Raw genomic sequence first — 26915 nt, 5'->3', positions numbered from 1 at the left:
CTAGCTGTGTGACCCTGGGCAACTCACTTAACCCTCATTGTCCCACCAAAAAAAAACCAACCCCAAACTCCTGACTACACGAATGAATGAAAAGCATTTATTAAGTATCCCTTTTAGCCTGAGTGCTAGGAGATAAGACAGAACACAGGTCCAGTAGCTGGGCCTACTCTGGCCAAAGAACACTGATGTATACAGCCATCTACCATAATAATATAGCCACCTAAGTTAAACAACTGGATGTTTCTTTTTATTTTTGTGGAGCAATGAGGGTTAAGTGACTTGTCCAGGGTCACACAGCTAGCAAGTGTCAAGTATCTGAGGCCGGATTTGAACTCAGGTCCTCCTGAACCCAGGGCCGGTGCTTTATCCACTGTGCCACCTAGCTGCCCCCAACTGGATGTTTCTTTATGCAATAGTACACAAACTCATTACTTAAACTTTTTACTTAGAAAGAGGAAATACTCCTAGTTAAGAGCAAGGGTTAAAAAAGATTCCTAACTACAATGAAGAATGGGCGTTCCCCTAACAAATGAAGAAGCTTCCTTTCTGCAGGTTTGCCAGCCTCCTACCCCTGGGCTGCCCCAGGCCTTTTTCAGGGAGGCCGGCCTACCTGATGTCCATTCTCTCTGCAGTTTAGAATACAGAGGCTAATTACCTCCCTGTCTTTCTCAGCCACTCACTCCAAGGACCAGATTCCTCCCCACAGGTCTTGAGTGCCCAGTCACAGAGGCCCGGCCCCCAAATGGGCAGGAGTGTCGGGTCCGCATGGGAAGCAATGAGAACGAGCATGTGGTGTCAGCGCCGATTCCCTGAACATCAAGGCTGTCCAGAGGAAATGAAAGCTAAGCCCTTTTTGGAGAGTTTGTGGGATGGGTCATTGGCCTTCAGGGTCCAAGATAATGGAAGCAAGGTCGTGTCCATCTGGAGAAGGGGAGTAGGAAGGGGGGTAAGAAGACCCAGGCCCTTCCTGTCAGACCACAAACAGCTGCCTGGGTGAAAGGCCAGAAAGAAGGTGGGAAATCTCAGTGCCAGCTTCCACAAGAGTTAAGATAATAAAGAGTCACCTTTACATTCTCAGCTCTTCCATACCCATTGTCATTCCACACACCAGAGAGGCACAGTACTTTACCTAGGGGTGGAGTGAGGGGGCTAGGATTCTGAAAACAAAAGGGCAAGGTTAGCTCTTTGGTCTAGGGGACCCCAAGGGCTCCCAAGACCCTTTCAGGGGGTCTGCAAGGTCAAGACTATGTTCATAATGCTAAGATTTTAATTTCGAATATAGAAAATGTCTCTCTGTATAATATATATTGTATATGTACTTTACACAATACATCCAAGATATATTAATTACAAATTTGTGCTTAATGCATTACTTACGTAATTTGTGATATAGAGTTGTTTTATATAAAAATAATATAGAATAACTACATAGCATTTAAATATATTTAATGTTAATTATAGAACCAATATCTCAATAATTTTAAGTATGATTATGTTGCATACAATTTATTATGTAATAACATGTAGCAGTATGTGATATATGTATATATCATAGTATATGATATATACTATATTTAAGACATACTATATTATATATAATGTAGTAATGCTATATATTACAAAATCTAAAAAATATGTAGCATATGATTGACTCCACATAATAATAATTATATATAATACTATATCTCTATCTATCTAAATAATACCATATATCCCAGATAGACAAAAGCTCTTTGGGAAAGGGGGGGGGTCCTTCATAATTTTTGATGTAAAGAGGTCCTGAGAATACAAAGTTTGAGAACAGCTGGGCTAGATCAAGGGTTCTTAACCAGAGGTTTACAGATCTCCAAGGCATCTGTGAAATTTTTATGGAGAAAAAAAAGTTGCATCTTTATTTTAACTCACTCTAATTGCAATTTAGCATTCCCTTCCATTAGGAATCTGAAAACAGACAACACGGTTCAGAGAATGGGTCCCTAGGCTTGCCCAGACATGGCCCAAGGACTCCAGGACACACATGGCCCTGGTCAGTCAGTCGGTGCCAGGGCTAGGTCCAGGATGCCCCATCAGAAGATGTTTCATGTAACCAGTAGCTGGTTCACACGGATGTTGTCCAACTCGGGTGTTTTACAGTTGTGTGAACCGAGGCACAGGGTTTATGTACCCAGCAGAAGCAAAATAGGAGAAAATCTGGGTTTTCCAGCTGAACCAGCGGCTGCCCTTTTCTTCCTCGCCCGCCCACGCTCCCCTGCCAGCCTGTTTCCACCTTGCTAAAGAAAGCTTCCCTGTGCCTGGGCACTCAGGTGTGACAGGTACACATCCCCAAGGGAGTCAACACCCCCTGCTGCTAATGTATTTTCCCACCCCAGACAAATCACCCAGAAGAATCTCTGATGTGGCTGTTTGCTATCCCTGGTTTCTGGTGGAGGACTCAGTACTCCTGCCAACAAAACAGCATCTGGCAGTAGCTCCCTGGGCCGGGCAGCGCCCTCTGATGCCCCACCCTCCACACACCACTGATGGCTCCCTCCCCCAATGCAGAGCTGCCACCTGAGAGCTTAAGAATCATTTGGGCACAGAAAACTCGAGAGTCACACAGTCAATCTACATACAGCAGGTAAGATCTGAACTGGGGTCTCAGTGCTTCTGAGGCCACCTCACTACCCACGCTCTTTCTTTCACACGAAAGGAACAAAAATCAAGGTAAACTTCTACTGGAAAGGGTGCATCTATCCATTTGCCTCAGATATCCCTCCCTGGTGCCTACTTCACTATTAAGTGTGTGATCTTCCCCTATTAAAATGTCAGCTTCTTAAAGAAACAAAAAAGAATGTAAGCTTCCTCTGGGCAGGGACAGTATTCTCTTTTTAATTTCTATCCCCAGTGGGAAGCAGAGCCGCTCTCATCATTTACCCTCCCTGCCTGCCTTCCTCCCTTCCCTCTTTTTTTTTTTTTTTTTTAGTGAGGCAATTGGGGTTAAGTGACTTGCCCAGGGTCACACAGCTAGTAAGTGTGTGTTAAGTGTCTGAGGCCGGATTTGAACTCAGGTACTCCTGAATCCAGGGCCGGTGCTCTATCCACTGCGCCACCTAGCTGCCCCCCCTTCCCTCTTTCCTTCCTTCTTCTTCTTTTTTTTTTTTGGTGAGGCAATTGGGGTTAAGTGACTTGCCCAGGGTCACACAGCTAGTAAGTGTTAAGTGTCTGAGTTCAGATTTGAACTCAGGTCATTTTGAATCCAGGGCCAGTGCTCTATCCACTGTGCCACCTAGCTGCCCCTCTCCTTTCCTTCTTTCCCTCCCCCCTTCCCTTCCTTCCCTCTCCTTTTCTCCTTTCCTTCCCTCATTTCCTTCCTTCCTTCCCTCTCTCCCTCGTCTTTTACACTGCAACAAGCACAAACCACACAGAGAGCACACCCACCCAGCCCCCAGGCTGTTCTAAGACCCTCTTTTCTTCTTTGTGATTCTCTGGTCACCATGCCTACCTTCTACTTGAACTTATTTTTATTTATTTATTTATCTATCTATCTATCTATCTATCTATTTATTTATTTGCGGGGCAATGGGGGTTAAGTGACTTGCCCAGGTTCACACAGCTAGTAAGTGTCAAGTGTCTGAGGCCAGATTTGAACGCAGGTACTCCTGAATCCAGGGCTGGTGCTTTAACCACTGTGCCATCTAGCTGCCCCCTACTTGAACTTATAATTAGGAAAAGAAGAAAAATCAATTCATCGCATAATGGAAAAAACAGATAATGGTTTAAAAGTTTGAATAATAAGGCAGCTCATGTGGTCTGGGCTTCTGTGTTGGAGAGAGAAGCTCTAATGTGTATTTTGGGGCCAAAATTTCAGTCTCTGTGGATATCCGTGGCCAAGTCTGAAGTGGAGTTTCCCAGAGTCCCTGAAATGGGATTTAGGAGAGCTGTGTTCTAGTCCTGTTTTTTTTTTTTTTTGCTATTAGCTGTGTGACCTTGGTCAAGTCCCCTCCCCCTAGGGATCAGTTCCTTCTTCTAGAAAAATCAATAAGCAAGCATTTACTACGGGCCTCCTGTATGCCAGGCACCATGGATATAAAGACAAAATGAAACCTAGAGGCAGCTAGGTTGTGCAGGAGATAAAACACTGGGCTGGAGTCAGGAAGACCTGAGTTCAAATCCAGCCTCAGACATTCACTAGCTGTGTGACCTCGGGCAAGTCTCATCGCGTGGTACTCCAGCCAACTCTCTGAGCCTATAACTTGCAGAAAAGTCCTCAATTGGGCACATTCTCTGTACCATAATGTCCCTAGCCCTATAGATACACAGCATGACGGAGCTGGATTAGAAAGACGACCTCCACAGTCCCTTTTTGCTCGGGTACTACAAGACAGTATCTCTCTCATATCAGTAACACCCGTTAATACTAGGGTACATTGGGGGCAGCCAGGTGGTGCAGTGGATAGAGCAGTGGCCCTGGATTCAGAAGGTCCTGAGTTCAAGTCAGGCCTAAGACACTTGACACTTACTAGCTGTGTGGCCCCTAGGCAAGTCACTTAACCCTCATTGCCCCGCCCCCCCCAAATTACTAGGGTACATTACTGAGTTTCTCAGTCTCTTTCCTGGGATTCGTGAGTGACTTCAGACACGTCCCTCATATCAAGGCTAAGAATATGAACAAAAGCTGGATGCTCACAACTCATGCTGATGAGAGAATGGTCAGGTGGAATTGTAGACATCTCCCCTCTCCCTGCCCCAGAATAGAAAGCCAGACTCTGACTCCACTTACCCAGGAAGCCCTCTTCGTCCACAATGATGGTGTAATCCTCCGGTGTTTCGGTCAGGCTGAAGAACTTGCACCTGGCACAGAAGAAAAGGATAGTCTACAGGTTAGACACAGGCATGTTTGCAGCTCCCTCCCTGGGGTGCCATCCTTCCTCCTCAGAAGCGTCCACTCAGACATGCAGGATGAGTATAAAGAAACATTAAAAGATGCATGAATGCACAAGTGAGGGGCAGCTAGATGGCGCAGTGGATAGAGCACCGGCCCTGGAGTCAGGAGGACCTGAGTTCAAATCCGGCCTCAGACACTTAACACTTACTAGCTGTGTGACCCTGGGCAAGTCACTTAACCCCAATTGCCTCACAAAAAAAAAAAAAAAAAGAATGCACAAGTGAGAAGCACCAAACAGCAAGGGCACTCATATAGACATTACAACCACCCACCTTTCTATAACAACACTGTCAAGTGTACAAACAGACTTATTTCTTATTGTGCCCAACTCTTGCTGAATCACAGAGTTAAAAGATTTCAGAAGCCATCTGGTTGGGCCTGTATGGAGGCAAGAATGCCTTCGTACTTAATAAGGGGTCATCCAGCCTCTGCTTGAATACCTCCTGTGATGGTAAACTCAGTACCTTTTAAGGAAGCCCAAGACATTTTTTAGACCTCTGTAAATATTAGCAAGTTTTTCCTTCGGTTTAGCTGAAACCTACTTCGCTCTAAATTCTGCTCATTGGTCCTGGTTAATATAAAATCAATAATAACAATGGAGAGGCAGTGTGGCATAGTGGGTGGACTAGGAAGAGATGGGTTTGGACACAGCCTGGCCGAGTCATTCCACCTGAACACTAGACAAGCCTCTAAGACTATCAGACAGTTACAGAGAAGAGAAGGTGCCAACATGCATTGCTAGAGGGAATGTCTTTAACCAAGCCTACAAATTCTAGAGAAATCACAGAACCAGCCCCTAGAGCAATGGCTTGCATTAATATTGCCCATAATTACAAGGTGAAGAAGTATCTGATTATCTCTGGTGTGGATAAGCCCCTGCCCAAAGACTCCCCACCCAAGACTGAATCCCTTAACCTGCCAGAGAGCTCACAGTGTCTAAGGGAAACCCAGATCTGAACAGAAGGCCACTGGTCACTCCTCTCTGGTGGATCTCAGTTTCCCTTTCAGGAAAAAACCAGAGGATCGGATCAAATGACCTCCCAACTCTCATTCCTGCATTCAAGATAACAAACCTAAATTTCTCTGCCGGCAATCAAACAAGCACTTATTAACTACCTACTGTATGCCAAGCACAGAGGATTGCCCCTGGTCCTCTAGTAACTTGCATTCTATACAGCAGTGGCTCTAGACCTGGGATTTGTGAAAGAATATCTGGATGACTGGGTTCCAATGAATGTAACTGTGTTCCTTTGTAATCCTGGGCATTTTGTTTTGTGCATTAAAAACCTAACTCTGAGAAGGAGTCCATAGGCTTTCTGAGGGGTGATGTGACTGGACTAGGATGTTCTCAAATATGTACACATGTATAATACATAGGAAATGATTCTGCAAAACTTTATTTTTAACATTCATTAAAAAACGAGTTCTGAATTCTTTCTTTCACTCACTCCTGACCCTCAAGAAGGTAAGAAATGTGGTATCAATTATACATGTGAAATCATGCAAAACAGTTTTAAACAGTGAAAAGCAACAGAGGGGGAAAGGGAGGAGAAATGCCAGCAATCTGGGGAATCAGTTAAGACATCTAGGAGGAGCTGGCATTGGTGCTAGGCCTTGAAGGGAGTTAGGCCTAATTTCCCTGGATTGATACTTGGCCAACTTCCAGCGCGTTAACCGCTTGACACAGTTAAAATGCCATCTCCAAGCTAACCCTTAGGCCTATATGTGTGCATGCACACGTGTTCGCTGCGTTCTCCTCATAAGTCCTCAGTTCCTTCAGTTTTTGTGAGATGAAATGAGATTTCAGCCCCTGACCAGATGCCATCCCTGCCCTAAATAGCCAGAGATGATGCCACTTGAGCACATCATAGAGGAGAGAAAGCCAAGAAGGGGCTGGGCTGCCGTCTCCACTTCCCCTGACCACCCATCTTGGGTGAGGGCGGATGGTGCCCCAGCCTATGTTTGGGGCTAGTTCATGCTTCTGTGGGCACTGCCAAAACAAGCCTGTGGAACAAGACTCTGGCAAATTATTGGGCCCCTTCCCTTCTGCCTAACACTGTTCAAAAGGTTTCATTTCCATATCTATCCCTTTGCTCTCCTCAGAGATCTACTCCTTGCAACAAAGAAAAAAAAATCAGAAATGGTAATGTATAGGTATGTAGGTATAGGTGTATGTATATACACAGTACATATATGTACACATATATCACCACATGTACACCTACCCACCTACCCCAGGGATTTTTAATCCTTTGGCAGTATCTAATGAAACTTATAGACCTCTTCCCCAATCTCTGCAAAAAGGGAAAGAGAGAAGGAAGGAACGAAGAGACGGAAGAAAGGAGGGAGGGAGAAAGGATGGAAAGAAAGAAAGGAGGAAGGAAGGAGGGAGGGAAGAAGGGAAGATTCAGTAAAATTTAAATCAGATACTGGGTTTTATTGTTAGACTTATTCTTAGTCTAGGGGACCCAGACCAACCTTGTGCTTGGTTACCCCCAAACAGTCAGGAAGGGAAGGTCTTACCCGCTACCTTCTCCACGTTCCTACTCCTGAGGAGCTGCACTTGAGAGTTTCGGGTCAAGTAAGAAAAACAAAAAAATGAGCTTGAATGTCTTCAGCAAGACCAAGGTTAAGTAACAACAGCAACAACAATGATATTGTTCATGCAATAAAGTCCTTTAAGGCTTTCTATACTTTCCATCCATTATTTTAAATGATTAACACGATAGCCTTGTGAGATGGATGTTGTTATCATTCCCATTTTGCAGAGTAAAAAATTAAGGCTCAAGGACATGAAGTCAACCCCAGCATTTGGCGGACAAGAGGCAGGATTCGAACCCAGGACTTGCTACCTGACAAGATTCTCTTCCTCAGATCTGATGCCAGGGTCAGCGCTCTAACCACTACGCCACCTGGTCAGCACTTCAATGCTTGCCAACTGCTGACTGACAAGTTCCTCTCCGGGAACTCCCCACACCAACTGAAAACAAAACAAAAAGCTCCACAAAGCCTTGGTTCTGTAGGGGACACAAAATGAAAACATCGGCCTCATTTTAGAGACTGAGAAAGTGAAACTCAGAGAGAGCGAGATGCCCATAGCTGATGCACAAGTTAGGACGAGTGGGAGCGGGCCCTAAATCCTGGCCCTGTCCCTGGGCCACCAGCGGCCCCTCTCTAAGCAGCAGGAGGATGCCTTGGCCTTGTCACTCTCCCTTCTGCTCAGGTCCTATGGGAGCAATCTGAGCCAGTCCCTCCGCCCCCCCCCCCCCCCCCCCCCCGTCTGAAGGCCATCACTTGGGAGGGCAGGTCAAGGGCCTGCTTGTGGATGGAGCCTGGCAGGAGTAGCTGAAGCCATTTATCAGGTCTTGCCCTTCTCTCCTGTGCAACCCTGAGTCTTAGTAAAAATCCATCCATCACTGGGAAGCCTTGAGGGAGGAAACCCCCAGTGGGCAAGAGAAAGGACAGGAGATGAGAAATGAACAAAAATTCTGGGTGAGTGTACACCAGCGGCTTGGTGGCATCAGCTCCCGGGGCTCAGAATGGGTTGTGGGGGGAGGGAGCAACAGTCACTAGAGCAGGAGGGGACCTCGGGGCCTCCTTGTTGGACTCCATCATTTTACAGATGAGGAAACCGAGTCCAGAAGGTGAAGGAACATAGGATGTTAGCTCCTGAGCTGGGGGAGACTTCAGAGGTCATAGTTCTTCGTTTTAGAAGAGGGAAACAGAGCCTGAGAGAGGAGAAATTGGCACCTGGGCAGATAGAGAGCTGGGCCTGGAGTCAGGAAGACTCATCTTCCCCAGTTCAAATCTGGTCTCAGACTCTTACTGTGTGACCTTGGGCAAGTCACCTAACCCCATTTGCCTCACTTTCCTCATCTGTCAAATGAGCTGGAGAAGGAAATGGCAAACCACTGCAGTGTCTTTGCTAAGAAAACCCCAAATTGGTGTCCTGAAGAGTCAGGCATGGCTGAGACAATAAACAACAACACAGGTCCTCCCACTCCACAGGATCATAGACTAGGCCATAGACTTCTAGGTCTAAAGCAGGCAGTGACCTCAGAGCCCATCTCCTCTGACCCCCTCATCTTACAGCTGAGGAAACAGAGGCAAGGACAGGTCAAGTCATCGGCTCTTTTTTTTTTTTTTTTAGTGAGGCAATTGGGGTTAAGTGACTTGCCCAGGGTCACACAGCTAGTAAGTGTTAAGTGTCTGAGGCCGCATTTGAACTCAGGTCCTCCTGACTCCAGGGCCGGTGTTCTATCCACTGCGCCACCTAGCTGCCTCAAGTCATCAGCTCTTGAAAGAAAACTTGGGAGGCCCCGGGGGCCAACACACTGCAAAATCCCAGCCCCCAACAATTATAATTCGCATCACCTTCAGTTCCAATAGCCAGTGAGTTATACACACACTCATATCTGAGTGAAGACTGTAACCCAGCTTGTGAATATTCCAGGTCCTACTTGTGAACCATCCCAACCACCAGCCCCAACATGTCAATTTCTCATCAGACATTTTGTCTTCCCATTATCTCACTCTCCTTGTTTATTCCATAACCAATTTGCAACCATTAGGTGGACAAATGAAATTTATAATTGCTTTGGGGCCAATAGCAAATTATCACCTTATTAAGTGCTAATTTGGGTGCTGTCTGCATGATTCCGAAGGGGGGGGGGGGGCAACGGATACTCAGAGTAAGACTTTCTTGAAAGCTCTAAAATAAACAATCACCATGTATTCTGGCCCCAGCCCCCCAACTCTCCCCAGAGCCAGCACAGGTATACAAGGTGGTCAGTCCTCATTGGAAACAACACTTCAGATGGCCAGGAATATCCTATGGACTGAGAAACTGGCTCTCAAATGCTATCCGAGCTGTGGACAACAGGCTAGGAACAGAGAAGACTGAAGGCCAAATGAGTGTGTATACACACACACACACACACACACACACACACACACACACACACTCTATAGCGGCTGGTACCAGCTCTGGTGCCTAACTCAACGGTCAGTGGCTAATTTGGTACCTTGCACTTCCCTTTCTGATTCAGACCTTAGGAGTTGGACCCAGGTCTTCCTGACTTGAGGGTGAGTAAACAGAAAGTATTTATTAAGTACTGACTCCACAGCACACAGTCTCCCTACAAACCCTACACTTAGCAGGCATTGATGTGTGTGTGTGTGTGTGTGTGGGGGGGGGGTTTCTATGATTCTATGACCTCACTGTTGAAAATGGAGGGGGGGAGGAGAAGTTGGAACACAAAGTTTTTTTGAAAAATTGATGTTAAAATTTTGTTTTTACATATATTTTGGAAAATAAAATTCTATTCAAAAAAAAAAGAAAAAGAAAATGATGACTCTGCTCCTCGCCCATTTTCGATGCTCTTCTAGGAGAATCTAGGAGCACAGTTCCAGAGCATGAAAGGATGCCAGAGTCCATCTGATCCAATCCCTTCATTTGACTGATAAGGAAACTGAGAAAAAGCAGGCTGGCCCCTGCCTTCACAGAGCTTATAGTCTAACAGAAATGACAATATGGGTAGGGCAATGGCAGCCAAGGAGTCGTAGTAAAGACAGGAAGGACTGGATTATGGTTCTAGGGGAGGGAGGGAGGGAAAATGTGCATGTGTGTGTGTGTGTGAGAGAGAGAGAGAGAGAGAGAGAAAGAAGCAGGGGGGGTCCTCTGTATCCCAGTGCCCTGGAGGACATCCATACCCATTCCCCCCCCCCTTGATCAAGTACACCAAGGATAACATTCTGTGCCCAATTCATTGTGCTGATGTCATCTCCTCATGCATCTTTCCATTTCCATCTGGGTCAGCCGCCATGCCGACCCTTTAGAGCAAGCTCTGACTAAATAAGAAATGTTCGCTGAAATCACAGAGGCCCGCTTCTCCCTGGTATAGACCACTGGCACCTCCTGAGCTGCAGATGGAGAACATGGCTATCCATCATGATTTGGAAATCACCCAGGGAGGGAGCCTTGTTTCCCTTCAGTGTCTCTTTGGGGCTCTATCGCCCCAAGGAAAGGAGATGTCAGCTGCAGCTCTACCACTTCTCATCTGGGGGCTCGGTCAGTCCAGTGACTGCCCCCAGTGAAGCTAGAGGCGTTCGGTCCAGGGAATGATTCCGAATACACATCAAGAATAAATGCTGTCGGCACCCTGCAGTGCCTTAGCAACCATCCATTCCACTCTAACAAACATCAGGGCTTTTTTCATGGCGATTCTCTCCCCAAAGGGAACTGTGGGTTCTAGTTGACACCAAAGGTTTTTTGAAAAGGATTACTCCTTTCTCCAAATGTCCTCCTCCTCCCATCAAGTTTTTATGAAATACATTCTTCTTTTTAAAAAATTCAAAGCAGCTTTTTATAGATATTTTGTCCTTTCTCTTCTCTCTGCCCAGACTGACATCTTTGTTTAAAAAAAATTTTTTTTAAATGAGAAAAAAAAATCTAGCAAAACCAATAGACTTTTGAAATGTTCTATGTAATGTTCAACACCTATGGAGCCTCACTTGTGTAAAGACGTTGGGAGAAGGGTCTTTCCATAATTTTTCTCTGGGGACAAGTTTGTGCTTTATAATTGCTTTGTTGCCATTCTTTCCATTTTATATGGTCATAATCCCTGTGTATCATTTTCTTAGTTCTGCTTCCTTCAGTTTGCATCAGCTCATAAGTCTTTCCAGCCTTCTCTGAATTCATCACATTCATGGTTTCTTATAGCTCTGAATTATTCCATTACAATCGTGTGACACTTTGTTTAACTCATTTCTAGTTCTTTGTAATTACAAAAAACGCTACTGCAAATATTTCAGTCTATGTGGAGCATTACTTCTTGTCAATGACCTCCTGGAATGTCTGAGTCAAAAAGCATGAACTAATTTTAGTCATTTTGTTTGCAAGGTTCCAAATTGCTTTCCACAAGGATTGTACCGAATCTTAACTTCAGCAACAATGTATTAGTATGCCTGTCTTTCCATAGCCCTTCAGATACAGAAAACTCCCTTCTGTTAACTTCTCCAGTTTCCTGGGTGAAAAGTAAAACCTCAGGGTTGGTTTAATTTGGATTTCTCTTATTATTAGTGATTTGGAGTGATTTTTATAAAGTTAATAGTTTGCAATTCTTTTTTAAGGAAAAATTAGTTTATATCTTCTGGGTACTTATGGCTTATTTGTATACATAGGTATTTTTAGAATTGTTTTTGGTCTTACATATTTGTGCTACTATGTATATACTTTCTTTCTTTTTTTAAGTGAGGCAATTGGGATTAAGTGACTTGCCCAGGGTCACACAGCTACAGCTAGTAAGTGTTAAGTATCTGAGGCCGGATTTGAACCCAGGTACTCCTGACTCCAGGGCTGGTGCTCTATCCACTGCGCCACCTAGCTGCCCCTATGTATATACTTTCAATATTGGAGCCTTATCAGATATGTGATGTAAAGATTTTTTTTTTTACTTGTATATACATTAGTTTTGTTCATGTGAAAGCTTTCCAATTCCAATGTAACCAAAATTATTTTATCTTTTGTAATTGCCCCTATCCCTTGTCTGGGTTAAAATTTTATCAAATACCCATGATCTGCTTTCTAATTTTTTTTAATAGCATGAGCTTTGACATTCATGTCAATATGCATTTTGAGTTTACCGTGGGGATATAATGCAGGGTTACTAGTCTAAATCCAATCTCTGCCAAACTGCTTTCCAGTGTTCCCATCATTTCTTAGAGTTTTTTCTAGTTAATTGATTGCAGGTTTATAAAACACTGGGTTGAGTTGAATTTTTTCTAATTCTTCCTTGTCTAGTCAGCTCCAATATTTCTAGTTTTTTAAAACCAGTATCAAGTGGTTTTGAAGATCCCTGCTGTATGATAGTTTGAGATCTAGAGAGGCTATTTGTATCTATTTTTCATTGTTTCCCTTGATCTTCTGTTCGTCCAAATGAATTTTGTTAGTATTTTACCTAGCTTTGTAAAGTATCTTTCTGCCAAAGGGCTATAAAATTGTCCAGCAATACTACTACCAAATCTATTCCAAAGAGATTTAAAAAACAAAAGGAAAAGGAAAAGGACCTATATGTACAAAACATTTATAGTGGTTCTTTTTGCGAGGGCAAAGAATTGGAAATTGTAGGGGTGCCAATCAGTTGGAGAATGGCGGCACAAGCTGTGGTATTTGATTGTGATGGAATATTATTGTGCTGTAAGAAATGATGGGCGGGATGCTTTCAGAAAATCCTGTTAAGAATTACAAGAACCAATGCAAAGTGAAGTGAACAAAATCAGGAGACCAGTGTACACAGTAATAGCAATATTGTACAATGATCATCTGTGAATGACTGAGTTATTCTCAGCAATACAACAATCCAAGACAATTCTGAAAGACTTATTGGGGGTTTTTTTTTGGTTGTTGTTTTGTTTTTGTTTATTTATTTATTTTTTTTTGCGGGGCTGTGAGGGTTAAGTGACTTGCCCAAGGTCACACAGCTACCAAGTGTCAAGTGTCTGAGGCTGGATTTGTACTCAGGTCCTTCTGAATCCAGGGCCAGTGCTTTATCCACTGCGCCACCTAGCTGCCCCGCTGAAGGACTTATGATGAAAAATAATATCCGCCTCCAAAACAGAAACTGACAGAGTCTGAATGCAGAATAAAGCAGACTTTTTGCTTCTCATTGATGGGAAAGGGGAGGGAGTGGGGAGAAATCAGAATTAAAAAAAAATGAATGTTAAAAGTTGTTTTTACACGTAATTGGGGAGAAAAAAACCCACAATATTAAAAATTTTTTAAAAAATCCCTCTGCTCAGCGATGCAAACAAGGGAAGGCACAGACAACTTCTGTCCTCAGGAGGCTTAGACTCTGAACCAGGGACCAAATTGCTAATACTTGTTACTGCAGTTATTCCTTGCTTCTGGAGAAGCACAAATAACTGATATTGCAAGGTTTCATGACTGCATCATTCACCACCAAGGCAGATCACAATTCTCCTGTACCTTCATAGGGAGTCTTCATGAATTGCCCAGGCTGACCAACCCTAAGAAATTGTTTGGTGATAGGTTTTTGTAATGAAGGCTTTTTCATTTTCTAGGGAGAACTTGCCAGGGTCTGTGCCCCACAAGGATAATCATCAAGAGCTTGGGGGAAAAAAAAAGAATCATCAAGAGCTTGCTAATACCTCCTGAGTTACCATGACACGTGGGTAACTCAGTCAATAAGCACTTATTAAGTGCCTTCTACATGCCAGGAATTGGGCTAAGCAATGGGAATACAAAAAAAGGGAAACCAGTACTTCGCTGGGAAGATCAGTGGTATGGTGGAGTAAGTTCTGGGTTCATATCCTGACTCCAGCACTTAGTACTGTTTGGCCCACATTAGGTGCTTAATAGAAGCAGCTAGGTGGCGCCATAGTGCATAGAGCGCTGAGCCGAGTCAGAAAGCCTCATGGGGGCAGCTAGGTGGCGCAGTGGATAAAGCACCGGCAATGGATTCAGAAGTACCTGAGTTCAAATCCGGCCTCAAACATTTGATACTTACTAGCTGTGTGACCCTGGGCAAGTCACTTAACCCTCATTGCCCCACAAAAAAACCAACCAAACAAACAAAAAACCAGAAAACCTCATCTTCCTGTGGTCAAATCCCACCCCAGACACTATCTGAGTGACCCTGAGCAAGTCACTTAACCCTGTTTGTTTCAGTTTCCTCCTCTGTCAAATGAGCTGGAGAAGGCAATGGCAAACCATTCTAGGATCTCCGCCAAAAAAACCTCAAATGGGGTGGTAAAAACTCAGACATGACCAAGAAACAATAAATTGACTTGCTTTGACTGATGCTGACTAGGCTGTGTGACCATTTCACCTCTCTGAGCCTCAGTTTCCTCTCCTGTAAAATTAAGGGATTATACTAGAGGGGTCCCTTCCATTTCACTATTTATGGTCACAGTTAATAAATAGCAAAGCCAGAACTTCAAACCAGGCCTTGTGTCTCCAGGTCTATTAAAGCACATTACTTTTTATAGGATGATCCAAAAAGCAGATGCCATATTGTATAGGGCCGATTTAAAAGCCAAGGTAGGTTTGGACTTGACCCAGTGACGACCAATACCAAAGGATTCTGGGTAGCAAAGCTCCTTTAGGATTGTCTAAAGAATCAAACAATTTTAAAATCCAACTAGTTTTGACTGGATTCAGAGGCTGAAATCAAATAACAAGCTCAGTTTGGCCATTTTCAGCCTGAATGAATCAACTTTCTTCCCTCCTTTGCACAACCAGCTGTTTATTTGGCAGTGTGTCGAGAAATTGCCTTAGTGAGGTTTAAGAATCTGTGAACCAGACCCTGTAGCCTGCAGCAAACCTAGCTTGGCACTGAAATGTCCCAGCTTCCAAAGTGCCCCTTTCATAGGACGCACAGCTGAGCTTGGAAACTTCCAAGAATCTGTTTAGGATCTTGAACCCAGGTGCTGCCCCATTGGCCCTTTCCTCAGTTCTGAGCTTCCAGGTGGAGATTAAAGAAAATGGAATGCAAGGTGGGACTTTTCCCTGGCTGCTTTTTTCTTCCTCTCTGGAGCACATAGCACAGGGCCAGGCACAAAGCAGTCAATCGATAACGGCTCGATCCCTATTTTGACTGATTGATCTTGGGTAACAGCTTTTCGGTTGATCATCCCCAACATAAAGGCCATTCATTCTCGTTTACAGAAACACAAAAACAAAATGAAAACCAAGTGGTTCTTTCTTCTCTCTGTTGGCAGCTGTCTCCCTCCCACCCACCCTGAGCAAAGGTCTTACCCTTTGTTGGCTTCTCCTTTTTCTTCCACAATAACTAACCCCCCCCCCCCCAGCCTTTTCTGTTTCCATCATCAGCTGTAGCTCACTCTGGGCTTTCATATTAGTGATTCATAATTCATTTGCCATTCCTCACCTTGCTTCCCGCTTCTGTACATTTCTTTCTTTTTGGTACATTTCTTTTTAAAACCTACATTGGCTGGTGAGGAATTGTGGGTGCCCACATCTGTCTCCTCAGATAACTCTCATTCTTCTTCCTCGGTGGGAACCTCCCTTTGGGGCTTCAGACTTTCATTCCTGGGCATCTCCCATCACTCCTGGGCTGACTTCCTCTGTCGTTTTAAGTTTTATTCCACAGAATTAAGAGCTAATTTTGCTCTGAACTTTCTGAAATCTGCTCTCTGCCAAACTAGGGTATGTGTCACATTACGCCTCATTTTCCCCTCCACTGTAAAACCTAGCCTGGAGTGGTCTCTTCCCTCCAAGGAGAACAGAGGAGATTTGTCCTTGTTGTTTCCTTCATGTTTTGGGGGTGGCTGATCCAAAAACTGAACGAGAGTCTAGGCTACCCTAAGAGAGGGGCAATGTGGAGGAACGAGGAGGGAAGAGTGCCGCTGTACTTAGCCCTACTGAGAGCATGATGGGAGCTGGTGGTCAGTTCTGGTCACTGAGCGAACCAGGGGGCACGTTCGTCTGAAGAGAAGACAGGATGGATGGGACGGCTGTTTTCAAGTATCTGAAAGGTCCCTTCATCGGAGGAGGGGCTACAATTCTTCTGCTCAGTCCCAGAGGACAGAACTGGGAAGATGGCTGGGAAATGAGGAGAGGTGGACAGGGCATTAACTAGGTGTCCGAAAGCAGAATAGCAAGTCAAAGTCCCCCGTACTTGAAATCTTCAAGAAGATGGTAGAGGGTCTACTGGTGACTCCCTCCTATTATTATGTCCCTGTGTCTCCATGGATACTGCTGCCATGTTGGTGCTGGCCCTCGTCACCTCGTTCAATGGCCTGCCTGCCTCAGGTCTCTGCCTGGTCCAGGTCGTTCTTCACTCAGGCGTAGGTCTGACCATTCTATCAGCTCCCAGTTGCTCTTAGAGCCCTCCACAAGCTGGCCCCTTCCTCCATGTGCAGTCTTCTCACACTCTACTGGCCTCCATGCACTCTAGGGCCTTCTCACAGCTCCTCAAACATGGACGATTTTCCTAACACTTGGAGTGCTCTCCCTCCACCTCATGGCCTCCAGGCCTCCTTCAAACTCTCAGCCCCAAACCCACCTTCTGCAAGAAGCCTTTCCCAGTTGTTCCCCTTCCCATTAACTGCCTTCCCCCTGAGATTCCCTCCCATTTACATTGAATATATCTTGTATATATATACACCATGTTATCTTCCCCATGAATCTCCTTGAGGGTGAGATGGTGTTTTGGCCTTTCTTTGTATCTCCAGTGGCTGGTACACAGCAGGCCTTCAAAAAATGCTTGTTGACTGACGAATGATATTGTAGAGGTCAGATACAAATTGGATTAGATGACTTTGTTTTTTTTTTGCAGGGCAATGGGGCTTAAGTGACTTGCCCAGGGTCACACAGCTAGTAAGTGTCAAGTGTCTGAGGCCGGATTTGAACTCAGGTCCTCCTGACTCCAGGGCCGGTGCTTTATCCACTGTGCCACCTAGCTGCCCCCTAGATGACATTTCTAAGAGACACTGATCTCAAGAGCTAATAATCCAGGAGGGAGACAACACATCCATGAAGAAAATGACCGATACCAGGCAGGGTCAGGGAACGGATAGAGAGAAAAAGCGTTTGGAGCCAGGAAGTCTTGTGTTGAGTCCGGCCCGGTTCCCAACCTGGCTGCATCCCAGATAAGGTGATGATCGGATGTGCCTCTTGGGCACAGTTCTGATAAACCAGCGGATCAGGCTGTTGCTAAGTGAGAGAGCATATGCAGGCAGCATTATAGGCGGTCAGAGAAAAGAGGCAATGTCCTAAACCCTGCTGGTCAGGGGGACTTCCCAGAAGGAATGTCGAGAGGGTGGCATTAAGGAGAGAAGGAAATTCTGAAGGGCTGAACAAAGGTACAAGGACAACAACAGCAATGGGGTATTGCAGGGACAGAGCAGAGTTTCTCTGGCTTTGGGTCACATGGTGAGGAACAATAATGACAGCCCCCTCCTCTAATCCAGGCTTTGGCATGGTGAGCCTGGAGGGGGAAGGGCTGCCCCAGCTCCTGAGCTCAAGCTGGCCATGGCCCCTTTTACTCATCCAGTTATTCCTTGGCCCATCCTGCTGCCCCAGCAACGACCTCCAGAGCCAGCCCCAAAATGCTGACTCACGAGGAAAAAAAACTCAGAGTTGCTCCCTGGGGGTGGAGAATTGTGTGAAGGCTTCGGGCAGTCTTGTCTGACCGAGGTCACCAGAGCCCAGGCTGGTTGCCCAGCGACGAGAATCAGCTGCACACAAGGGCACAACTGTCCCTTAAGACTCCTAATGCTTCTTCCCCCTAACCCCCATCAGGACAAACAAACAAAAATCCAAACTCTTTCAAGCAGAAAGTGACTTATTTTTAAAGGAACCCTAAGACAACATCTATCTTCATTACTTTTCAGGAGAGTGGGGCTTCAGAACGGGAAGTGACTTGTCCAAGGCCACTCATCCAGGTGCCCCAAGTACTCCAATTGCATGCCATGTTGGGACATCTCTGTCTTATGACCCCGTGGCACATAGAAAAAAAAAAAGCCATTCTTTAGAACAAAGTTGGCTCTAATATCTCAATTGTGACAGTCCTAGGAGCACAATGGAAAAGATTCTGGATTCCAAGTCAGAGCTCTGCTCCTTGCTGTCTGTGTTCCTAGTCCTACATCTATGACCTAGAGCTGGAAGGGACCTTAAGTCCAACCTGCTGATTTTACAGAAGAGGAAACTGAGGCAAAATGGAAGAAATGAAACACGGGTTCTGAGTTTTGTCTCCCGCACTGGGGACAGGCTGGGCTATTCATACTCTGCAGCCTCGGCCCCCAGTAATGGGAGCAAAAACTGGCACTTCTAAGATGGCTGGCAAGGCTTAAACTGAGATAAAGTGTCAGTCTGGAGAGAATGAATCACTCCTCCTCCCTGCAAGGAAGGACAGAATCAATAACTGTGGCCTTCTAACTGCGCTAACCACTGGGTTAACTGGACATGGCTGGGAGGGGAAAGGTAACAGTTTGCTCTCCGCTCATCCTGCTTTTCTAGTCTTCCCCCAGAAAAGGAGACTGTTTTGTCTTTTGTCTGGTTCTCTGGAACCCTTAACGATCCTGAAATGTTTTTTTTTTAAGGTCTTCAATTTCCATAATCAAATTTTGATTGGTTTAAACTGGCTGCAGTGGCAGGAAGCCTTGTCCCAAGTCAAATCACCTTCAGCTCTTCCCTCTGCAGAAGGTGAAGCTCAGGTTTTATTCTTGACCCTCGTGGGGGTGGTCAACAGACAGTGGGGGAGGGGCTCTCACAAAGTAAACATCCAAGCTAGGGCCCTGAACTTGGAAAACGGTCAATTATCAGATTAATTCCTCACCCCTGGACTTGAGACTTTGGCTGCCCAAGGGCCTTCATATCCCATCACTACCTTTGATCGCTGACACAAAACAAATCACACCCATTTCACAGATGATAAAACTGAGGGTCTTTGAATTCCAAGGAGAAATTGTTTTCCAAGAGGGGAATTCACTTTGACCAATGTTTAACCATGTGTGAAGCCCAATGCCAGATGCTGGGAATGCAGAGACAAATATGAAACACATCCTACCTTCTAGAAGCTTACATTTCATTTTGGGGTAATACATGGAGATGGAACAAAGAGTGACAAAAGGGAGACCCAAAACTAGTACAAGTCTCAGAATCGGAAAGGCTTGACATAGGGGGTGGTGACTAGTTCTGAGGATGCCCCTCTCTAACAAGGGGAGCAATCCAAAGTGGAGTAAGGTAGTGAGCTCCCCATCTCGAGAGGTCATAAAGCAGAAAATGGAAAACCAATTGTTAGGTCATCCTTACGACTGGTTGCTGTTCTGGTAGGCATTTTGGGGGGACAGGTTAGACTACAGAGGTCCCTTACAACTGAAATGGTTTGATACTTCTTATCACAATTCCGTGCTATAAAGGAGAATCCACGACAGCCTTCTAAGAAGCTGGTAGCCCAGCAGGGGAGGCAGGAAACAGTCGCAGTAAGAAACACTGTGCTTCTATGAGGTCATGCATGCCAGGCCCGTGGAGGATGCACTGAGGTGGGAGATGGAATGTCCAGACCAGCATTTTCCAAACAGCCCAATCAGCCTGACTCTTGCCCAGGCCTGACCTTTCCTCACCAGTGAGGTGCAAAGACATGATCGCCAGGGGCAATGTTTAAACTACTTGACATCAAACCAGAAAGTCCTCCTGAAGCCACCGCTTGTAGCATAGAGGGGGTGTAAAGGCGACAGATTTGGTTAATGTTTAAAGCGAGATTCCTCAGAGCAGTTCTGCTAGGCATTTTTGTTAGCCAACTTGAAATGACTGTGCACTTACTAACAAAAATAATAAAACTGCCTTTAAACTCGTCTACAGTCCAGACAATCTTCATTCGTCTATGCTCCTCACATCCCAAATTCATCTAAATAAACAGGAGCATCAATGCCCATCAATTTTTTTAGAGCCCGAGAGGTCTTTTGGGAGAAGCTGAGGTGTCTACATAGGCACCCACAGGACGGGACTCATTTTCAGACTCTGCCTAGCACCCCAGTTCTGGGTTGGCCCCCAGTTTTATCTTTTCCCACCCCCCAGGACTGGGAAAAGATGAGAAGGAAAATACCACCCCTGGGTTATCCACTCCTTGCAGCCTAAGGTCCCATTGTCTATTGGCTGCCACTGATCAAGCAGCCTTTGAAAGTAGGAAACCGTTTTCTAAAAACGTTTCTGGGAATCAGATTAACACCAGTTCTCTGGCAAAACAAACCTGCCTCTTAACAGTGTTTGTGCCAAGCTGTTAGGTCTCTCTCCCTCCCCTAAAGAAAAATCAGGCAGGGCTCTCAAAAAATAAATAAAAATTCAAGGCCTTTGAATTCCTTAGGCCCTTTGCCAACTGCCTTCATCTCCCAGAGTTCTCCAGACCTGCTTGCATTGTCTTCACCAGCTAGCTGGGTGATGCGCCGCCGGCCTGGCTTCAGTCCAAGCTCTGACCCTCCCTCGCCTGGTGACTAACTAGCTATGTGACCTTGGGTAAGTCACCTGATTTATCATCCACAGAAGAGAAATATTATCATCTTTCCAGGGGGGATGTGAGGGTCAATCAAGGTACCATGTGATAATAGCCCTAGGAATCAGAATTTCTGAGCTGAAAGGGATCTTGGTGGTCACCTGTCCCCACCCACTTGGCTGCCCCTGAGACAAGTGGTTGCTCAAGCTCTTGCTGTACTGAGGGGGCCTCAGAGGCGTGCTGGAGACAGCTCAGACTGGCTGGAGAGAGCAGATTGTTAAATATTCGGTGTGAGCATGTATATCCTGGGAATAGGGGCTTCAAGTATTGTTTTGCTGATTGTCTAGACAGATTACACTTAAAAGTCTGACCCACATTCTTCCTTCCTTGTTAAATGTTTACCAGCATACCCTTGGGGAGAACCTCCTACCTTGAAAGGTAGCCCATTCCTCTTGGGGATACTGGTAAATATTCAGAGAAAGCTTTTACTGATGTCAAACCCTAGGTCACTTGCACACATCCTGCCTGGTTCTTCTATCCAGTGACACAGGCCTCCTGGCTCTTTTTTTTTTTTTTTTTTTTGGTGGGGCAATGAGGGTTAAGTGACTTGCCCAAGGTCACACAGCTAGTGTCAAGTGTCTAAACTCAGGTCCTCCTGCATCCAGGGCAGGTGCTTTATCCACGGTACCACCTAGCCGCCCTCCTGACTCTTCTAAGTATAAGATACTCCATCACTGGGCTCTAGTTTTCTTTGACTGTCCCCAAGGTCTGGAATTCTCCCTCCCTCTTCCGCTCTAATCACTGACCTCCCTGGCTTCCTTGAAGTCCAAACTAAACCCCACCTATACAGGAAGCCTTCCCCAGACCCTCCTAACCCTAGTGCCTCAACTCTAATTATTCCTTACTTATCCTCTATATAGCTTGTTTATATATATTTGCATGTTGTTGTCTCCCCCATTAGACTGTAAGCTCCTGAGGGCAGGGGTTGTCTTTTGCCTCTATTTGAATCTCCAGCAGGTAGAACAATACCTAGAACATAGTGGGTGCTTAATAAATATTTATCAATTAATTGAGTGTGACTACTTGGCCCAGAAGTCCTTACATGCATTCATTCATTCATTGTGACTTGAGAGGCTGCATTATGATAGGCACAATATCTTAAAAAGAAGCCCTGATCTCCATGCCCTGGTCTGACCTGGTTGGGAGCCTTGTATTTAGTGAAGCTAAGTTGGAGAGAATCTAGGAGGGCGAGTGGATGGGGATCATCTGAAGTCAACGGGAAGTGATGTTTCCAGAGGACTTTGGGGTGTTTAGTCTGAAGAGAAGACTGAGAAGGGGACACCAGAGGGGTTAGCTTTGTTCTGCTTGGCCCTAAAGGGCAGGACTGGAAGCAATGGGTAGAAGTTGTGAAGAGGTCAATTTAAACTTGACAACAGGAGAAACAGCCTAACAATAATACTTAGAACTGCCCCCCAAGTGGGCCTCTCTTTTATTGGAGTTTTCCCAGTACTGACAGGACAACCATTGGCTGGGTATGTGGTAGGGGTGGCTCCTAATCATCTATGAATTGAGCTGATGGCCTTCCAAAGTCCCTTTCAGCTGGGAACCTCAAATCTCCAAGTATCCTTTTCCCTGAAATCCATCTTAAGGTTGTCTTGGAGGAGCTGACCAGGGCAGAGGTAAACAGGAAAGTCAACTGACCCTTGGAATTTCCTTTCCCAGCCCCATTCTCATCTCTGATGGGAGAGCTGCCTTCCCAGGGTATGCCAGAGAACACTAGTTGTGTCCCATCTTCTCCCTGACCTAAAGCAGGAAGCAAAATGGCACCCCAGTCATTGAGATGGCCACGGATGAATGGGTTTAACCCCCAAACCAAAACTAACACTGGACAAAACTTCACCTACATGGCTGCCCATCTCAATCCCTGGTTTGAGAGTTCTTAACCTGGGATCTGTGAACTTGTTTTAAAAAAAAAAAAACATGCTGGAAATTGCATTTCAAACCTTTGTAACTCTATGTGTTTATTTTTAAGCATTTAAGAACATTATTCTGAGTGGGAGTCTATGAGGTGGTCCCAAAGGAGTCAGCTTTAATTTTGTGCTTCTTTTCAAACATCATTCACTGAGGGCATTTGGATGGCCAAAGGAGTGCAGGGGGCAGCCTGTGGTCCAGAGAAGGTTTAAGAACTTCTGGTCAAGTTAGCGTAGACCACTTTCGAGCAGAGTAGGAGAAAAAATTAGGAATCTTCTCACAGCACAATCGATTCTTAGACCCCTGGGGTCCCAAGACCCTTTCAGAAGACCCTTGGGGCTAAAACTATTTTCGTATGTTAAATGAATATATGGATCACCTGGATTTGATGGAGGTACCTTATTATCCAAAAGGAGTTTTATGAAACCCTGGATTAATAGGAGAAAAATGTCCTTCAACTGAACTCCAAACCTGAACCCAGATAGCTAGCAGATAAAAGACTCTAACTAGTGACTTCTTTTCCCTCAGGATAGTAAGTCCCTATCTTATGGTAACATCTGGGCGTCCTCACCCTTGCAGAACCCTTTTTTGGAATCTTGTAGTCTTATCATGATGCTCCTGTATTTCCTCCATACTTGTTATAACTGAAATTGCTAAACTGCTTTTTGCTTCTGGGTTGATTTCTGTATCATACTATTGAAACTGACAACACCTTGTAATCAGTGGACTAAAACCATATATACCTTCAGAAATGGGGAGTCCCCCAAGCTTCTCTCTTAGAGGAGGGGAGTCTCCACATGATCATGTTTCTTCTTGGGACAAAATATTAAATTGATATTGCTTTTCTGTCTGTCTCTGATCTGTTTCGTAGGAGGACAGGTATCGTTCTCTGATCTGGTTCATTTTACAGGAGATATTATATTATAATTTTTCTGATCTGTTTATTGATTTTGTAGGAGGGATTAAAGATTATTTCTATGATCTGTTTGTAGGAGACAGGCAGCTACAAAAACTATATTTTAATATTAAAAAAATAAAAAATATTCAGCACATAATAACACTAAGACACTATTTGCCTGCTGAAATACTCCTCCCATTTCCAACTATGTATCTATGTGAAGCTGGATTTTCTTCATATGCTTCAACCAAAACAACATATCACAACAGACTGAATGCAGAGGAACACATCAGAATCCAGCTGTCTTCCATTAAGGCAGACACTAAAGAGATTTGCAAAAATATGTAAAACACCACCACTCTTCTCACTAATTTCGTTTTAGAAATGTAGTGATTTTTCATAAAAATGTTATGTTAACATGCAATGGGTTTATCCACATTTTAAAATTAATATTTTTTAAATGTATGAGTTTTAATTTCCTTTCTTTTTTTTTTTTTTAAGTGAGGCAATTGGTGTTAAGTGACTTGCCCAGGGTCACACAGCTAGTAAGTGTTAAGTGTCTGAGGCCAGATTTGAACTCAGGTACTCCTGACTCCAGGGCCGGTGCTCTATCCACTGTGCCACCTAGCCGCCCCAAGTTTTAATTTCTAACACAGCAAATGTCAATAGCTATGTAATCCATATAAACAAAAACTCTGGGATCCTCAATAATTTTTAAGATTGTAAATGGGTCCCTTGAGACCAAAAAAATGAAGAACTGCTGCTGTAGAAAATTTACCATGTGTACTCTTGACTTTAACCAAGCCCTGGGTAGTTAAGATTCTTCCGGCTCCCAAACTCTCCAAAGAGCCAGCTAACACTGTAGCCCGTGATACCCATCTTGTCCTCTGTACCCCAAGCTGAAGAGGCCACCCTGTGGTTTGTGGTCCCCCTCCAATGACCATCAGCTTCAATAACTCGTCCCTAGGGCCAAGCATCCTCACTGTACCTCCTTCCCTCCTGAATACTGAGATAATCCCTCATGAAGAAGGAACTGTGCCCCCAGAGACTGTCCAAAGGTCACAGGTTATAGCTGGAAGGGATTTCAAGAGACCCTCTCATTTCACAGATATGGAAACCTGGCCCTGAGGAGGTTAAGTGATTTGTCCAAGGTCACTCCTAAGCAATCCTTCGGACCCCTGTTCTTTGTCTCCAAGGTCTGTGTGCTTGCTCCTGGAGTGTAACTGCCTTCTTCCGACATTCATCATTAACACAAGACCTGATCCTAACCATAATTAACCAGAAGAATAAAATGTTCATTGACTAACCAAATCCAGACCTGAATGGTGCAATTAGGAGACGGGCTAATTGAATTGACTTTGGCCTCCAAGGACAATCAGCCTCCCACCTCACAAGCCCTTGGCCCAAGAATGCAAATATTATGTAAGTTACCAGCATTCCCTTACCACGTGCTACCAATCTTCTGATTCCTGCTTCCCCTGGCTCTGCTGGCTGGGCCCGGGGGAGACCAACACCAGCCTGAAGCCTTGGGGCTGATCCCAGAAGGTCCAAGGATGTGGACAGACAACTGCCAGCGGTCTGGGTTCATTACTGTTATCCCTGCCTATTTGGGACTGGAGCCAGAGGACCTGCATTCGAATCCCGACTCAGTGGTGTTAAGCAAGTCACTTATCTCTGGGCCTCATGTTTCTTGCCCTGTAAAAGGAGACAGCTGAGCTAGACTGGTTGTGCGTCTGTGATCATTTAAAAGCCTTCATCGGGGGATAAGACCTTCAGGGTCACCTGGACCTCACCAAGAACCCCCTGCTAACATTCCCAACAACTAATCCTCAAGCATCAATCAAGTGCCTACTAGAGGCAGCATGGCTTAATGGGGATAGAGTCCTGGATGTGGATTTAGGAAGACCCGGATTCAAATTCCAAAGACACACTTACTAGCTGTGTGACCCTGGGCAAGTCACTTAATTTTCCTGTGCCCTAGTTTCTTCATGTGTAAAAAGGGGTTAAAAACTGTCATGAGGGGGCAACAAGGTGGCACAGTGGATAGAGCACTGGCCCTGGAGTCAGGAGTACCTGAGTTTGAATCCGGCCTCAGACCCTTGACACTTACTAGCTGTGTGACCCTGGACAAGTCACTTAACCCCAAATGCCTCACCAAAAAAAACCAAAACAAAATAAAAAACTGTCATGAGACTTAAATAATATAATGTATGTAAAATTTTTTACAAACCTTAAAGAGCTTTGCAAATATTAGCAGCTATAGCTACTCTTGTTGTTGTTGTTATCACTACCAAGCATTGTTTGTAGCTGGGGTCTCCAAGATAAGATTATATACAAGCTAGCCATATAGATCTATCAGTATCTACGCCTACTTTGCAAAGTGCCTTCCAAATATTATCTCATTTGAGAAGACTCACAAGAACCCCAGGAGGTGAGTGCTATTATTAGCTCCATTTCACAGATGAGGAAACTGAGGCAGGAAAAGTTAAGTGACAGGCCCAGAGTCACATAACTATTAAATGACTGAGGCTGGATTTGAACTTGGATCTCGCTGACTCCTGGGTCCTCTCCACAGCACCAGCTCTGATGAAAAATACAACAGTCTTGCCCACAATTCTATCCCATAAGGGAGTGATCATCTCTCTTTTGTGTCCCTCTGGTGAGTATTTGGCAAGCTCTCCCCACTGTGCTAAGCTCTGGCGGGAAGTGGGGTGGGGGTGGAGGCAGGACCCATCCTTTCTGGAGGGGAAGTTTACTCTCCTTTGGGTCACCTTCTTCCATAGAGACCCTAGCTTAGTCACTGGAGAAAATGAAGGGTCAGGGAATTGGGGAAAGCAGAGCCCCATCCTTAGTCCTGAGCTTACTGTGGAGACCTTGGGAGAATCCCATCTGATCCGGGGTCAGCTTACCCATCTCTCAAATGGGGACAGAAATATTGACCCTACCTAGAGATTCCTGAGGAAAACCCTAGTTGATAAAGTGAGGAAGAGAGGTAAGCTATTAGTTACGTTATGACGACCAGTACTACATCAACCATGCAAACACCCAGGGCTCCAACTGGAGCCAGAGGACCTGACTCTGTGTGACCCTGGGCAAGTCACTTATGCTCTAGACCACAGATTCTCCATCTGTGTACAAGATGGCCTCT

General features: G+C 45.1%; 1 protein-coding gene across 2 annotated transcripts in view; it reads right to left on the bottom strand.

The window, feature by feature from the left end:
- The window catches only part of CASTOR2 (cytosolic arginine sensor for mTORC1 subunit 2), a 98947-nt gene that overhangs the window by 25952 nt on the left and 46080 nt on the right, over positions 1–26915 (bottom strand). For both annotated transcript variants that reach the window (XM_044001562.1, XM_044001563.1), the window contains exon 2: positions 4760–4830. In XM_044001562.1, the coding sequence (XP_043857497.1) occupies positions 4760–4830 (71 nt within the window). The remainder of the gene's footprint in view (positions 1–4759; positions 4831–26915) is intronic.

Source organism: Dromiciops gliroides, chromosome 4, assembly GCF_019393635.1.
Source record: "Dromiciops gliroides isolate mDroGli1 chromosome 4, mDroGli1.pri, whole genome shotgun sequence".
NCBI lineage: Eukaryota > Metazoa > Chordata > Mammalia > Microbiotheria > Microbiotheriidae > Dromiciops > Dromiciops gliroides.
Note: the sequence above shows the minus strand (reverse complement) of the source record. Positions and strands in the feature narration are given on the sequence as shown.